At 45.2% G+C, this 16,818-nt stretch overlaps 1 protein-coding gene across 2 annotated transcripts in view; it reads right to left on the bottom strand.

Moving 5' to 3' along the window:
- LOC147727632 (phospholipid-transporting ATPase ABCA1-like) overlaps positions 1 to 16,818 on the bottom strand; it is a 2,839,360-nt gene that overhangs the window by 1,177,012 nt on the left and 1,645,530 nt on the right. For both annotated transcript variants that reach the window (XM_086961649.1, XM_086961650.1), the window contains exon 27: positions 8,827 to 8,952. In XM_086961649.1, the coding sequence (XP_086817775.1) occupies positions 8,827 to 8,952 (126 nt within the window). The remainder of the gene's footprint in view (positions 1 to 8,826; positions 8,953 to 16,818) is intronic.

Raw genomic sequence — 16,818 nt, 5'->3', positions numbered from 1 at the left:
CAAAACTTTTCCACAGTGGAAAAGCGCATTTCAGCCGAAGTGTACAAGTGCGATTTGTAAGCCATAGGTACTGTATCCCCTTCATTAAAAGTTAGGTACGTGAAACCTACCGTCCCCGGGACAATTCTTATCACCAGGTTGGTCTGGTTATCACGAGTCTGTAAGTATTCAGAAGCGAGCAAATCAGCTTGCAAAGACTGCAGAATAGCTGAATGCTCAGGCAGCCAGCATGATTTGGAAAAAGATGGTTGTATCAAAGCATACAAAGGCTTGATATGCTGGGCATATTCCGGAATGTATGTTCTTCCGAAATTCAAAAATCCCAGTAAAGACTGTAATTTCTTCAGTGTTGTCGGAGAGCATAATTGTGCGCATTTCTCCAGGAAGTGAGGAGCCAAGCCCTTTCCTTCATTAGTTAGTTCATAGCCTAGAAACAACACTGTGTACTCTGCAATGTGCGATTTTGCAAAATTAAACTTGTAACCCATGTCTGCAAAGTTACAAATAATACTGTTCACTCGACACAGATGCTCCCAAAGTTCGTCGTCTGTGAGATAGATATCATCCACATAGGAACAAGCATCTGGGTCGACCCTCTCCAACAGAGAGACAATGCGGGCGGAAAATACTCCAGGACTATTTTTATAGCCCATTGGGAGACGCCGAAACATTGTTTTGACACCGCCGCATGTGAAAGAAGTCCATTGGGAACTTAGACCGTCCAATGAATGGGCATAAAAACCATTGGAAATGTCAAGCGTGGTTTTGAACCGCTTACGCACAAGACTATTTACAAGGGCAGAGTCGTGAGCATTCTGTACTGCACAGTTACGGCAATGCGAGTTTAAATGCCGGTAATCCAAAACCAAACGGTAAGAGCCGTCCGGCTTGTTTACAGTAAAAAGGGGGTTATTCATCGGTGACACACACGTTTCAATTACACCTTGATATTCCTTTTGTTCAAGGATCGCTGCGACTGAAGCTTTGGCTTCACGTCGTATAGGATATTGAGGTTGAGGCTGCGGCTGAGACTGTAAAGGAATCTCGTGGCTCGGGACAATTTATCCCAGCCACACTGATTGCGGTACACAGCCGGTGCAAGCGCCAAAGCCCACTCTTCTGCAAAGTGCAGAGCTTCCAGTCTCGAAACGGTGTTCGCGAAACTGGGGAGGATTACCTCCTCCCCTCGTGGAGCTGCGAGCACAAAAGGTGGGGGCCAGTCAGCCTCCGAAAGCAAAATGTCATACGTAGACGAAAGATTTTCCCAAAATACCCCTTTTATGGTACGCTGTATGTCACCTTCAATTAACAGGACAATTTCAAAAAGTCTATCAGGGGGAGCAACTTTTGTATCAGCTGTTTCAATCACAACATAAGTGTCAGTCGCTGTCACCTTCAGTAGTGGACGGAGGGCCTCTCTCACTATGGTAATCTCCGCCGCGCTGTCCAGCTAGGTCAGAGCCCAAGTCAGATTCCGAAGCCGCGTTCTCACAATCTGGGGCATATCGATGCGCCGTTAAGGCTGCGACTTTCTTCTTGGCAAACTGCGGTCTCTGAGGCGTAGAGCCCTCCTGCTTGTCTGCACCGTTGTGCGGGTGGGGCTGGCCACGTCCTTGCTGGCCACCCTGGCCCCTGCCGCCCCCTCCACCACCGGTTGACGGAGCTGATGAGTCCTGAAAGGAACGAGGAGAGTGTTGGTCAGAAGCCTGAAAACGTACAGGTGATTTAATCATCGCGCGGTCGGGCAAATCATAAACTCGTTCCGACTGCGCAGGCAACGGAGACGCAGGGCGCGAAACCTGGGTTTGTTGTTGTTGCTGTTGCTTACCCTGATTCTGTTTTTTAGGCCAATTTTGTTTCTTGGACTTGGGTTGAACGTCAGTTTCCGAAGCTTGTCCCTGGGGCTGCTTCTTCTCCTTAGTAGAAAAAGGCTTATTACCCTTACTATTGCGACCCACGGTTTTATAAGCCGCCACAATTATCCTTGCTAACTGCCGGGGTTTCTCGGCATTGGGTACCAGCGCCAAAGCGTTAGCCACCTGAAAGTTCACTGCATCCCCCTTGACATTCGCAAGGATTAGATCGCGAACCACATCAAAGGAGCCACATAGGCGCAAACCCAACTCAACAGCCGATTCCGGCCCGTGATCATCCTGAACACGTTCAAGGACCGTAGACAGATTGGACACAGACGGGGAGCCGAAGCACCTCGAATATACAGCCGCAAAAGTCTTACCCCAGGTCTCAAAGCAACAAGCTCAGGGGCCAAATCTTTCGGCAAACTAAGCGTAAGAATCCGGTGTTTCTCACCAGGAGTCGTATTAGGAAACACCGCCTCCAGCTGGTCAAATTTCTCGGCAAGCCAGAAAGGAAAATCATCCCTATCCTGGGGCTTCTTGCCCATAACGGAATTCACCATGACAGGACTGATTTTCAAACCAGCCTGCCCTGCCGGAAGGGCTGCACCTCTAGGGGCTGCCCCCTGAACATTACAACTTGAAGTTGCCTAAGGTCAGCCACATTACAAGTGGTGTGATTAGGGTGAGGAGTAAATCCAGCCAAAGCGGGCCAATTTGTGCCCGGAATGGACAAAGGACCTAACCTCTGAGCGGTTAAAGCATGTGGTAGGGCGCCACCAAACCAAACTCCATGCTGCCAAACATCAATAGGTACTTCCTGTGCTCTGTACGGAGCATATTCAGCAGGTACAGGTGACGGAGTGTACGAGTGGAACACACCAGAATTAGCGTCCACTGCCGGAAATGTCACCCACGAATAAAACAGTTCGTATGGGTACGCATGTTCCGCACCCACCACCAGAACCACAGCCAAGCCTTCAGCAGGTACATCATAAGTCCGCAAATGATCACGCACCGCAATGCGACTATGCAGCGGGATGTCCACGGCTTGTGCCATGACTGCACAGGAACGTGAAAAAACAAAGATTACTTTGTAGCACAACTGGGTAGTAATTCAAGGAAACCGTTTTAGATAGATTCAAGCTTGAAAAGACCTATTTCAAAAATAGGTAGGTTTTTGCCGACACCACCGTTTTCCGGAAACGGGAATGCAGGGGTTAAGGTATGAATGATATACTACTCGAGTGTCATGATATAAGGCCAACAACGTATGGGCGCCATGTAGCAGGGTTTCCGTTCTCCCACAGAACTGTGCACAGAGATCAGGAACCTCGGTGAATTAGGGTGACCCAAAACCCACCTTAGTATCCAAAATCCCCTTACCGAACTAGCTACAGTGTCTCATTGGTAATAACAAACTCCCAATGACTTAGACAAACCAGAACATGAACTTGGGTTACCTCAGGTATCGTGGAACACATGAACACTCTTTCGCGCTATAATCATTTCAAACCACAACGGGGAGTAAAAGAACACACGTGCAAGTTTGAAATATTTATTTTTCAATGCAAGGTTCTCAAACGCAGTATCTTATATAATACCAGCATACATATTATAAAAATCAGAGTTATCAGCATAGTCACTAATCCATAGTAAGCGAACGGTGATAGCATATTAAAATGCAAATCTATAGAAATCTGTATCACCTATATTTCGCGCACCCTATTTAGCATACTATATTATATCTAAGAAGGTCTCATTTGAGTTTTAGCAGGGCGGGCCCATACCTCTAAATATCAGTAGGAGAAGATCACATCATCAGCTACCAGCTCTCTGCATGCGAAGCACCATCAAGTGTGTTTTTGCATTCTCGGTAACTCTATCTTAAACCCGCTTAGAGCCCAATGTTGGCAGCAACATTATTTGTGTTATGTCTAATGTGGTGCGAGGATCAGGCCTCCCAGCAACCTTGTGTTAGGTTATTCTTAGAGGGTGCAGTTCTCAGTGTGCAGACAGTCTACCAAGTGTACCAAGCACAACTGATATCAGAGCAATAACATATTATTCTCAAATAAATCACATCTTTCTTCTAGGTTGAAAGCTACAATAACAATTATGTGTCGTGTGAAAACTGAAGCCGAAGGAAAATATGTCGTTTAAACATTTAATAAACTCATGCTAACTTAACACAATATATAGAAAAGCAGTACCTATATGACACTACCATGATATAATGAGCATCATTCATGGATAATCAATAATGCTTATGCAGGTTTATTCCTCTTTGACAATGAATGTCATGATCTATTTAAAATAAATGCTAAATGAAATTATATGTATCAGTGAAACTAGACTTGCCGAAATGTGCATCAGACTCTGCCTTCCAAACTACAATTACTGGAATGTGGCTCCACAGTTACAGTGTCCTCCATTTTACCGTACTTCAGGCTACATGTAAAAATTCTTGCAGTAGAGGGCATGCAAACCATCATACACCCTCAACAGTCCAGTGCTAGAAAATTGCAAGCATCACTCTTCTCATCAAGAAGCATCATTCAGCTGATTCAATTCTGCTCCCCCACCACATCCACTGTGCCTGTAGATTTACCTATTACATCCTTTATAGTTAGCGAAGTTACCTTACAGGGAGACTGAACCAATTCTTGTGAGGTTTTTCGACCAAGAAAGTATCACTCAACCACCTATTATTCTAAATGTGATGTTTTTTAAACCTGGTGTTTTGGCAGCAATGCAAACACCATCAGTTCAGCCAAAAAGGAAGATACATACACCTCGGGGCAGGTTCCCAGCCACTGAAAACACGCCATGGTGGTACCATTGCTGAAGAAACCTTCTTTAGACCTCACCCTCCCAGAAAATTTGAGACCGATCTCTCTGCTCCCCTTTGTTGCAAAATTTGTGGAGAAACATCTAAATCGGCGAGTGTCCATGTTCTTGGAAGAAAGCCAGGTTCTCCACGACAGCCAGTCTGGCTTTAGGCCACTTCATAGCACGGAGTCAGCCCTTCTTCTGGCTGCAGAGGTGCTGAGAATTGCGGCTAAAAAAGGAAGGACAGCTGCAATGATCCTTCTTGATCTGAATGCTGCATTCAACACGGTCTCCCACACCTTTTGTTGGAGAGGCTGCAGGAGGCTGGGTTCAGCGGCGGCATCTGGTAGTGGGTGAAAAACGTCCTGCAGAACAGATCCTTCCAGGTTATACAACATCCTTTTAAATCTAGAGTCTGCCCTCTGTCGCTGGGGGTGCTGCAGGGTTCGGCCCTCAGCCCGACGCTCTTCAATATCTACATGCACTCCCTGGCAGACATTGTATTAAAGCTGTTGTCATACGCTGATGACACTCAGCTGATTTTTACTCTGGAGCAAAAGCAGTCTGGAATTGCTTCTGACTTTACGGTCTGCTTGGGTGCACTGAAGGACAGGATGTAACACAGCTGTCTTCAGCTGAATGCAGGGAAGAGTGAGGTGATGGTAATTGGAAAACAGCCCTCTCTTTGGTATCTGCTGGGTGCTGTAGCAGACCAGAAAGGAGCCCGTAGGAAGGACTCTCTGGTTGTGGCTGACTGTTGCGGACCTCAAAGAGCACTACAGGAGAGCTTAATTCGCATGGGAAGAAGATAATGCATGACGTTTTATTCAAGGTGCCGATACGGCGATTTTCATATATATTTCTTTGAGCGCTTTTGGTGACATTGTGCTCAATAGGCCGATATAGTAATGTAATGTCTCATTATATGTGCAATCACAAGACATTATGTTCAAAATGGTCGATACAGCAGTTTTTCTGTATCACATTTTAACGATTCGAGGTGGCGGACCAGATGGAAAAATATGAACTGCGCGGACGTCCCTTTGAGGTCCGCAACAGTCAGCCACGACCAGCGAGTCCTTCCTACGGGCTCCTTCCTGGTCTGCTACAGCACGATTGGGCACAATGGGAAATGTTCTATTTTTCATACTAGATGGCCCTCTGTGGTCCGACACTTGAGAGAATCGTTACTGCCTGTTTATTGGCTACTTTGCCCTTTAAAAACCTCCTCACCGCGCCAAGTCGGTACCTCCCCCTTTGGCTTAGGATCAGGCCAGAGGTACCGACGGATAGGTGAGGCAGCGCACCGAGCAGAGCTTCTTCCTCCATCTTTCTCCTAATGGCTTGTTCTTTCATCGCTTGTCCTTATGCTGGGCCGATTTTTTAACTTAAAATGGTACAACCTTGAGTGCCCACATGGTACCATTCTGTTCTAACTTTTCAAGTCCTTTTATAAAATTAAAAAAAAAGGATTTTCTGTGCTTTTTAGTACAGTGCTTTGTTGGCTGAATGACTTGCCAACACCATCTAATTCACAATCTCATGGCGGCCTTTCAGGGTGCTGCCTCTTGCTAATCTTAGAACCAATACCTAGGTTTAAAATGTCAGTGAAAAGATCGTTTGGGTGTGACCTAATTAGGAATCCAATTGATTTTTTCTATTTCACAATAGAGCAGGGCCTCCACTTCCTGAGCAGTGGCCAGGAGAGGCGAGGCTTTCTCCCAAGACTTATTGGGTGAGTAAACTAAAAACTTGTAAATTGTAATATAACTATCACTATGAAGAATGACTCTTTAGCTATCACAACATGTGGCGCAACTTTTGATTGTGTATGTGTCTTACCTGTATGTATTTGTGTATACTTCATTTTTGGAACGAATCCTCATTAATTGCGAACCAGGCATCCCACGTATAAAAAATCTACGTACGGTAGGATGTTCGGTATGATATGGTATGTGTAAAAAAGTTTCTATTGCACATTTACTTTATTGCAGTAGTGTACTTAAGGTCCTGACGAAAGCCTGGTAGGTGAGTGAATCCTACAATGGCAGAAACATGTTGACCGAATACCATCTTTAACTGGCAGTTATAATTTCAAACTGTCATACACTAATTTTTAATATTGAAACCACGATATTTCCCTAATAAAGCCTTCCCTTATATCATGGTAGTTAATTTTATATTGCACCTTTGACTTATTTTCCACATTGTTCTCATTGCAATCAACATCCAACACCATTACAACCACAATTGATCTTTTTGGTAGGATACATCACTGGTGGTTCCTGCGGATTGGAGAAGCACACAATACCAACAGGTGTGTCTCCTTATCTGGACCATCTTCACAGTAATCCCAGATGATGATGCTCTGCCATATGGGTAGGCTGATGGGATTCATTTTCTCTTGGTTGTATACACTCCACAGGTAGACACAGAGCCTTTCTGCTTCGCCCTTGTTATAGTTGAGACCAGTGACAGTCTTTTTGTTTTTTCTATATGTTGAATGGGGGTGTAGCCTGTCTCTCTGGTCTGTAAAGATTTTGTTTTCCCCTTAGACCCTCCTCCAACTATTTGTTACGACAGCTACCAGCAATAGGCTACGTCATCTCTAGGTTCTGACACAATGCATTGAATAGTATCCAGACAATATGTTTGTTATTGAAATACAAAATATAGCAGAGCAATGTTGCAGTTCTTTGCCATTATTTTTTTTGCAAAGTTAACAAACGTTCATGTTATCAGCTCTGCAAAGTATCACTGGTTAGTGAAAATTGTTTTTTAGAAGACTTCCCTGTCAGAAAAGTATGTTTGGCTGTTATTTTTTTAAAACATTGTGACGAACGTGTGAGGATGGCAATTTGTTTTTTAAATGCAATGGATGCATTCAATACTTTGTAGCTGTCATTTTAGAACTTGTGATCAGAATTCTTGTATTCTGACTTCAAATAAATGAATAATATTGAAAATGCAAAGCACTATGTAACAATGTGTTAATTTTCTTATTTGCAGTTTGCGTGTCCAGGGCGCGTGCCCTTGAAATTAATGTAACTCTATTTTACCCTGGGGATTATCTCTAACATGTTGGCGCCTCAATAGGAATTGAAACACTGTTAATGCTTGAATAGATTCCTCACAAAATATTGCCTGGATAGCATGCATTGCTGCATTTGATACCTATTGTGAATTTTAGGCAATGAAGGAAAATATGTAGAGGTATATTTACAAGTCTCTATCGCCAACACAACGATGTTGTGGTGGCGATAGGGGCTTCGCCTTATTTACAAGGGAGCGTTATGGCACTTAATGTGGTTTAATGCTGCCTTGTAAATAAGGCACCCATTCATGATGTAACTAGCTTGAAAGAGGAGGGCAATGGGTGTTGTGGTGGGTGTTCCACCACAACAACCATTGATTTTGACACTGCCATATATTTATGGGGCAGCTCCAAGATTAAGACCAGGGAAAACCTGGTCTTTAACAGGTGAAACAAGGAGAAATGCTTTATTTCTACTTGTTTTCGCTGTTTCAATGTCTGCTGCGTTGTGCAGCCCACATGGAAACAGCTAATGGCAATTGATTGTTTATGTGCAGGAAGGTGTTCCTTCCGTAACAAAAACAATAAAAAAAGAAATTACATTATTAAACTTCTATGTCTGCTGCATTAAGCTGCATACATAAAAGTTATAATATGTAATTTAAAGATTTTTCATGTGCAGGAAGGGGGACATTCCTGCACATAAACAATCTTACCCTCAACGCAGACACTCTGGCCTGCGTTGGCGCTAGGCTGCTAAGTGTAGCGCCCGCGCAGGGGGAAACGCAGGGCTGCACCATATTTTTGTAAATATGGTGCAGCCCTGTTTATTCTAAGTGGTGGAGGGCAGTGGTAAGCCAGGAAAGGGTAACACCGCACTTTGTCACTTCCCTGTAAATATGCCCCGTAGTTTAGATAACTGTCCCGTCATTTTCAGTTCAAACCATCATGCTGTGTATTGAGTAATAAAACGATATTGTAGAAAGAGTATGGATTAAGTAGAGAAACGTTCATTTAAAAAAGAAACAAAAAACAACTACACGTGACCATAATCATGCCCTTGTTAAAATATAATGGAAGAAAATATGTTAAGGCACATCATACCATTTTCTAGTTTCGCTTTCAGTAATTCCGGATTGCTTTTAACACTGGAAATGCTTGTGCGCTTTGACACTCGGGAGCTTCTTTTCCAGTCTCTAACAAATGGTTCTTCTTTTACTTCTTTAACTGCTGAAAGAACAGAAAAACATGTTATACTGGTATTTAATCTAATGTAGTGCATAGCCTCTGATAAGCATTTCAATGTCAAGGAATAATTACAATTATGAATAGCGATTTGCACATTTCTAAATTGCATAATTGAGTGTCACAATAAAGCAGCGCTGGGACAGAAACATACAGCTGTAACGGAGTGCTATAGCTAGCCCAGCGCTGTATACTCAATTGTGAGCAGAGCATTAGGACTGGTGTAAACTCCTGTCCTAGCGCTATGTTCACAATTGGAAGCACAATACTGAGGCAGGAGATTACAATTGTTCCAACACTGTCATCCCACAGATTTGGAACTCGTGCAAGCTGCTCCTGTTAGCACATGATTAGGGCAAGTGTAAACTACTGTCCTAGCGCTAAATTCACAATTGAAAACACAGCACTGGGGCAAGAGAGTACGTGTTCCAACACTGTCATCCCACAGAATTGGAGCTCAAGGAAGCTGCTCTGCACTTTGGTATAATTAACAACTGGGCAGAAGGTCGGATGGCTACAGCCCTTCACCACTGTGCAGGCCAAGGAGGGGTGGTTCCACAGTTAGCTGATCCTCGTGCTTTTTATGTCACCAGCCAATTATGTGAGCATTACTAGAAAGAGGCTTTGGCACGGCCCACGTTTTGTGAGCCAGGAAGTTCAGGTTTTGATTGGGCAGAGGTTGTGAGCTTGAACTTTGAGGGGCATATACATGTCATTGTAAGCATTAGAAGGCAATTGAAATTTCTTAGATAACTATATAATTTATGTTGTTTTTCTCAGGCAGGAGCACAGATGGGAGAAGGGCAGTCATTAACCTAAGGCAGATTCGTACGTCTGGCTAACAATGCACCTGACATTTTTACCTACACCATTATTATTATTGCTTCCACACACATACATCTTAATTCCCATGCTATTTTCCACTAGTGCCTCACATTGCCATATAACAGTATTTTAAAGCTAAAGCTATTGGCATTGCCAATCCTTGCTTTTATTTTTTTATTTTTTTAAGTCTTGATTGTCTTTGGGCTAGCTAGGAGGCAAACAAAGATTCTTATGTGGCACACAGTTGCCCGGTCAGTGGAACAGGCTGAGGGTTCTATCCCCTAATATGCCTTGCCATTAGCCAAAGTGGGGACGTTATGAATAATACTTAGCTCTGCTCTGCATATTTTAAAAATCTTTCCCAAGGTTCGCCAACATTGGGAGCTTTACAAACATTAGGAGCTGTAGAAGAACCTCCCTCGATTTTGGAACTCGTTTTTTGTTTAGGAAATCTCTCATTGCGAGTGAACATCATGGGAGTTTACATTGAAGAAAAACGGCTCAATGATAGGCCTGGCTTGCACTTTTACTTAGCAAGTAGTTCTAATGACATTGTAAATGTTTGCAGGCAGGGGGCTCAGGGGGAGGCTGAAGGGGCGACTTAAAGCAGTACACCGAGAGCTGGAGGTCGGAAGAGATACGCAGAGGCTATGTCAAGAGGCAAACTCTGGGCAGAGACACACAGAGGTACAGCAGGACAGCACACAGGGCCTACACGAGGATGGGACATCACATAGGGAGGCACAGAGCCGAGTGAGGAGTTCTATTGAGGCAGGGGCACACAGAAGGGCTACAGTGGGGCACCTGGGGAGGGCTTCAAGAGCTAATCAGGGCTACACCTTATGGGGGTGGCATGGGTGCAGGTGAGGGATGGGGTCAGAGTCCTAGATAGATGGACTGTATTGGGAGAAGGTGGCATAGAAAGAGGCTGAAGGGGTAGGACAAGATAGCACACTAAGGGGCAGCAACCTGCGGAGGCTACAAAATGGTAAGAGGCACAAGGACTGGGTGGCACAGAAAGAGTTTACAGAGGGGTGGTAGTAATACAGAGCAATTGCAAATGGGAGAGAGCTAGGTCTAGATGACAAAAGGATGAGCAGTCATCACACAGAGAGGAATCAATGAGAAGCCAACATCTAGCAATGAAATTTACTGAGGAGGCATCCTAAAGCTCTTCCATATCCTTTGTCAGGCCATGAGCAGTGCCAGCTCTGGTGGCAGACAGCAAGGAATGTCTTTCAGGGAAGGAAAACTGTGGGAGGTAGCCATTTCATAAGGGAAAGAAGGGCCTGATGGGATACTGAATACACAATGAGAGAGAAGCTGTCACACTTATGTATTATTTACTGTTGACTGAAAACAAAGCCTGTGCAGGGAAATGTGAGGTGCTGGGGTAGTTTTTAGGTCTTGCAGCTGCTGTAGCCAGAATATGGGCTTAAAGATCTGACCATCTTTTTAATTGGCTTCTGTGAATGTTCTTCATAAATGTTTCTTTTTGTATGATTAGTGTGTTTATTATTCCCTACTTTTGTACTGTTGCAACCTCCTATGAGGACTGCCCCTGTTACAGGGGATGTTACTTTGTTGTTTCTTTTTACAGTTTTTCAGCACTATTTTACTCACTTTTTCCTAGCTCGTGTTGGAGCCAGGAAAGTAACGCACTTCCCTGACTGTTGGAGTGGCATTTTTAATTTTTAAACACCCTAATGTGTAAATGCTTTATTTGATGTATCAGCATTCCTCATTTTGTTTCCTTTCACCATGGTTTTAGTGATGATCATCATTTATTTACATTCTGAATTTTTTAAGGCACAGTTTTACTGATGCTGATACTGGAACCAAGGTCCCCAGTTTCAAAGTCGACAGATCCGGAGGTTACACCACAGACACTCTCCTGCTGGGCATAGGTGTCAATGTGTTTAGCTGCAAATTTCCTCATTGATTTTTTTCTCGCTTGAAGTGAGCTGTCAGCAACAATGCCTGCTTCCTGGTCCGAACTGATGCCCTGGGTCGATTTGTTGTCATCTCTCGGTTCTGGGAGGGGCTCACAATCAATCTTGTTTCGGTATATATACCACCAGGTGTGCACACTCAGACCTTCATTGACCTTGGAGATGTCCTTCTCAGCTTACCAGACTGAAGATTTTTGATTTGGGGGCGGCTTTAATTCCATCATGTCTGACTCCCTCGATCGGTGGCCCGAGAGGGACTAGTCGCCATCCCGCAAGCGAATCCATAGTTTTCTGGGCGCGATGGGTCTGGTGGATATTTGGAGGAACTTGCATCTGACTGACCTCCAGTACACCATCTTCACACTGTCAAAGACATACAACACCTGGCCAAGGGGATCTGTGACCATTCACCCATTCAGTGTAGTTTAGTGGTGGGCGAGCCCACAGCTGGCAGGTTGCACCGATCAATCCCTGGTATCTCACGAACCCCTCTATCAGATATAAAGTCTTGAGCGAGTGATCTCTTTACTTTCAGGAAAACAAAGGGTCCGTTGACTCGACAAAGGTACTCTGGGAGGCCTATAAGGCTGTCATACAGGGTGGTCCTGGCCCAGATCACTGGACAGTGTAAGGAGAGGGGAGCTGATATGGAGCGTTTGGAGGGAGAAATCTTAGATTTAGAAAACGCAGTCCGGTTGCAGAACTCATGGAAGTACGCCAGAAGCTGTGCATAAAAATTAAGGAATTCTCTGATCTTGCTTAAGAGGCCACTAAGACACACTAAAGGGACATGCTCAGCAGAATCTATGACGTAGGTAATAAGGCGGGTTGGATCTCCGGGACAGGGCTCAGCGCGTTGTGGTTGAGATTGAAAGTGACTCACAAACCCTCCTCACTGCACCACAAGCTATAGCGGATGCATTTGGCAAGTACTACCAGTTGCTTTACATGTCCCACATGACACATACAAAGGAGTGGGCTTCCTCTCTCCTACACGATATCACAATGCCATTCCCTACTGGGGAGGAGTGTGTCAATCTCGATCTTGATAATACAGTTGCGGAATTTGAAAAAGTCATACATGACCTGCTTGGAGGAAAAGTGTAGGGTTGCAACGGGATCCCCATAGAATTGTTCAAGCTCACGGCGTGTAAGACTGCGCCCCTTCTCACTGAAATGTACTGAGAAAGTAAAAAGGGGGTATTCTTCCCGAGGTATAAAGACTGGCCAACATTGCAGTCATTCATAAAGCGGGCAAGCCGGCCAACAAGTGTTCGTCCTATAGGCCCATATCATTGCTCAAGTTTGAAGCTAAAATTCTGGCGAAGGTTCTTGCCACTCACTTGCTCAGGGTCCTGACCCGCCTGGTCCATCCAGACCAATCAGTGTTTATGCCTGTGAGAAACACCTCCCTCAACCTGCGCAGGCTTCATGGAGTGCTGTGCCGGGTGGACACAATCAGGGAGGATGCTATCCAGTAGCGGTCGGTGGTGGGAGTGCTGGTGGGCGGTGACCTGGGGTCGGGGAGGAGCAGGGTGGGTGGTAGTAAACTATGGAATGCCTCCAAATACAGGTAAGTAAACATATGAATGAATAAAATGAATTTGTTGTCCGCTCTACACGCCAAATATGATGCAGTGCATGCAACAAAATTAGTTTTATTTATTTATATGTTTACTTACCTGTATTTGTCCGTATTCCGTACTTTACTATCCCCCACCCTGCCCCTCCCGCCCCACTTCACCGCCCTGCAGCACTCCCACCACCGACCATTACTGATGCTGTTGTGGTGTCCCTGGATGCTGCATCAGCATTCGACACCATTGAATGGCCCTACATGTTCGGCGTGATCAGTAAATTGTGTTGTGGGCCTGAATTCATCAATTTGGTGCGGCTTCTGTACCACCACCCACTTGCACAAGTAATTGTCAACAATAGGAAATCCCCCGTTTTTACTCTCTGCAGGGGCACCAGACAGGGATGCCCCTTGACTTCGCTTTTATTTGCTCTGGCCCTGGAGCCTTTAGAGACTTGGGTTCGGCAGGACCCCACAATCAGGGGCCTTAGTTGGACTTCTGGTTGGGAGGACCGCATAGTGCTATATGCGGAAGATATTCTGCTTTACTTGGCCTCTCCAGCAGCATCCCTCAATGTGGCCCTGGACATATTTCGAGTGATTGGTAGGTTTGCGGGGTATATGATACACTGGTCTAAATCAGTTCTCTACGTCCTCTACGGCAGTCGACCCTTCGCTCCCCCGCGGTTGCCATTTAGTGGAGGCTGCTGAAGGCTTCACATACATGGGAATCTGGGATTCCAAAGATCTGTCTAGATTCCACAGCAATGATCTTCTGTCACCAGCAGTGCGTCTTAAATCCGACGTCCAACACTGGAAGTCGCTCAAGTTGACCCTTTTGGGGCGTGCGGCCCTATTCAAGATGATGTTCCTTCCTAGACTTTTATATGAACTGCAGAACACACTACTCCCAGTCGCCGCCCTGTACTTCAATGAACTCAACGGCATCGTTCGAGATCTGCTGTGGGAGGGCAAACCACCCCGTATCGCAACACACAACCTCACTCTAGGATGGTTTGATGGGGGCATTGGGCTCCCAGATATTAGGAGGTACTATTGTGCCTAGCAACTTGCAGAAATTATCCAATGCATGTATAGACCGCAGGAAGACCCAGTCTTTCGGAACGATAGGTGGCTCCTCCCAGGGGGGAGGGGGCGGTTTTGAGGGTGCGCTATACGCACCATCTTTGAGGCCTGTCTTGACCGGCCGACCAGGCACCCAGTGCATGTATGGAGGGTGGCTAATAGGAGTCTGGGCTGGGCTGAGAGGGTAAACTCACACAGGCCACGCCTCTTTGGCACTGTGAACAATTGGGTAGATTGATCCGTTCGAAAGGCTTCGATAGATGGGACCTTATAGGTATTTCCAAGGTGGGTGACCTCTGGAAGTCAGGTTAGGTGGTTCCCGTTTCCCAATTGCAGCAAGAGTACGAACTAGCCCAGTCTGAATATTTTAGATATCTTCAAGTTAGGCATGCCCTGCTCACGGTTCTTCCCAAGGGTGGCACTCTCCCTGAGTCCTCTCCACTTGAGGACAGGATACTGGATGGCGACTTGCCCGAAAAAGCCAAATCCCTTATGAAAAAAAAGCTAATCAACAATATGGTGGATCCCCTGATCCACTTGAGAGCCAAATGGAACCATGATGTTGCGAGTCTAGATGATGAGGAGTGGTGGGCGGCGGTGGCCTCCCCTCGTGAGGTGGCCATCTCCTCTCAGCTTTGCCTGGTTCAGTTAAAACTTCTCCATAGATCCTACTTGGCAGGGCCTCTGCTGGTTAGCATGGGTTACACCCTGGATGGTGGCTATGTACGACAATGTGGGCAGGAGGGCACATTCATTCACACTCTCTGGGAGTGCGCAGTGATCCAGAGGTACTGGGAATGGGTGGTAAGCCAGATGGAGGGAGCGCTTGGGCAACAGATCCACTGTAATATTAAGTTGGCATTGATAAACATCTGTGACCCTACAGATTTGAACTACAGGGAGCACATATGGGTCACATTGGGGCTTATGATTACTTAAATGAACATGGTGCCCACCGAAGATAGTAGATAGGGCCAATGATATGGATTGGTGTATGGTGACAGAAAAATCCATTTATGAAGCCAGTTGGTGCCCGACAAATGGAAACAAATATGGGGGCAGTGGAACGTTTATAGTGGGGAGATTTGTGAACCACCGAGAGTCAGAGAAGTTATCACTGGCAAGATTTGACATTGCACGATGGGTACACTCCGGGGCACAATTCAATGTGTAACCTACAATGATAAGTTGCTTACTATTGCATAACCTATGTAACATGCCTTTTTTCAATAAATAGAGTTATAAAAAAAAAGACAATGCCTGCTTCCCTGGGGCTGTCCTCCACGTCTCCATTGTGTCACTCTTGCCCATCCATTCCATTATACAGCCCTGTTGCAAACTGGTCATAAACTAAACAAAAAAATAAACATTTGTGAATGTGCTAACTTGCATAGATATAGATGCACTGAACATTAGTGCGATTAATAAATGTTGCCAAATGTAGCAAAAATTTGTTGTCTACGGATGAACAACTCTTACTACTACACCGCTAAATCTAATTGTATCCACTAAACTCTCACAAAGACAGATATTTGCGCCACGAGGGGGAGTGTCTCTATTTCAAAGCCAGCAGGGGCTGCTCTCCATCATCCCTGGCATTGCGGCATCTTCATTAGAGTACGCAGCTGTTTGTTCCATGTTCTTACGTGTTTCTGCTCGTTATCATCTGAATAGTTGAACTCGAGGCTTGGAATTTTTGCCGGAGCTTTCGAACAGGTCAATATTAAACTTTTGAGAGAATGCAGCTTCTTCTCCCTCCTCCTCCCCCCCCACCCCGAACTAGGGATTTTTGACTTGTCCAGTGCAAAAGGTCGCACTCAGTGAACATTAATTGGCATAGATGTTACAGGAAGCTATGCTGGATGCCTTTTGGATGGCAAAGGGGAATGGAAAAGAGTGAGGAGGCGACCTAGACTGGATATCCTTTCAGGTACTTGCAGGTACTTTATTTAAAATTGCAAGGAGAGGAGTGGTATAAACTGGGGCACCTACGGTGCTCATGTTCAAGCTGTGTGAATAACTTTTCTTCCAAAGCGTGCATGCTAAAATAAAATGCTGTGTAGTGTTTATCTAGCTTGCCTAGTATGTGAGAAAGTGGTTTGTGGAGACAGCGCAGTTCACTCAATTTTACACCACATCGGTACAGTATCCATGATTTTAATCAAAGAGACTTTTACTATTTTGAAAGACAGTGCAAGCTGCTTTTAGGCATTGCGCTACTTATGTACATTTAGCTCTATCACTTTGGGGCCGATTAGGATGGCGGACGGACTGTCGTGACAAGGGACCGTCCGCCATAATGGCGGAGGTCCTGTGCACCAAACCCTGCTCTCACTTGAGAAAGTTGAAAATGATATATGTTCTACTGGCTCATTTACTTTGTTTATAAGAATGTAAAGGTTGTTTGAGGCA

The sequence above is a fragment of the Lissotriton vulgaris genome, chromosome 3_1 (genome assembly GCF_964263255.1).
Source record: "Lissotriton vulgaris chromosome 3_1, aLisVul1.2, whole genome shotgun sequence".
NCBI classification, from domain to species: Eukaryota; Metazoa; Chordata; class Amphibia; order Caudata; family Salamandridae; genus Lissotriton; species Lissotriton vulgaris.
The sequence above is the reverse complement of the archived record's forward strand: the minus strand, read 5'-3'. Positions and strand labels throughout refer to the sequence as shown.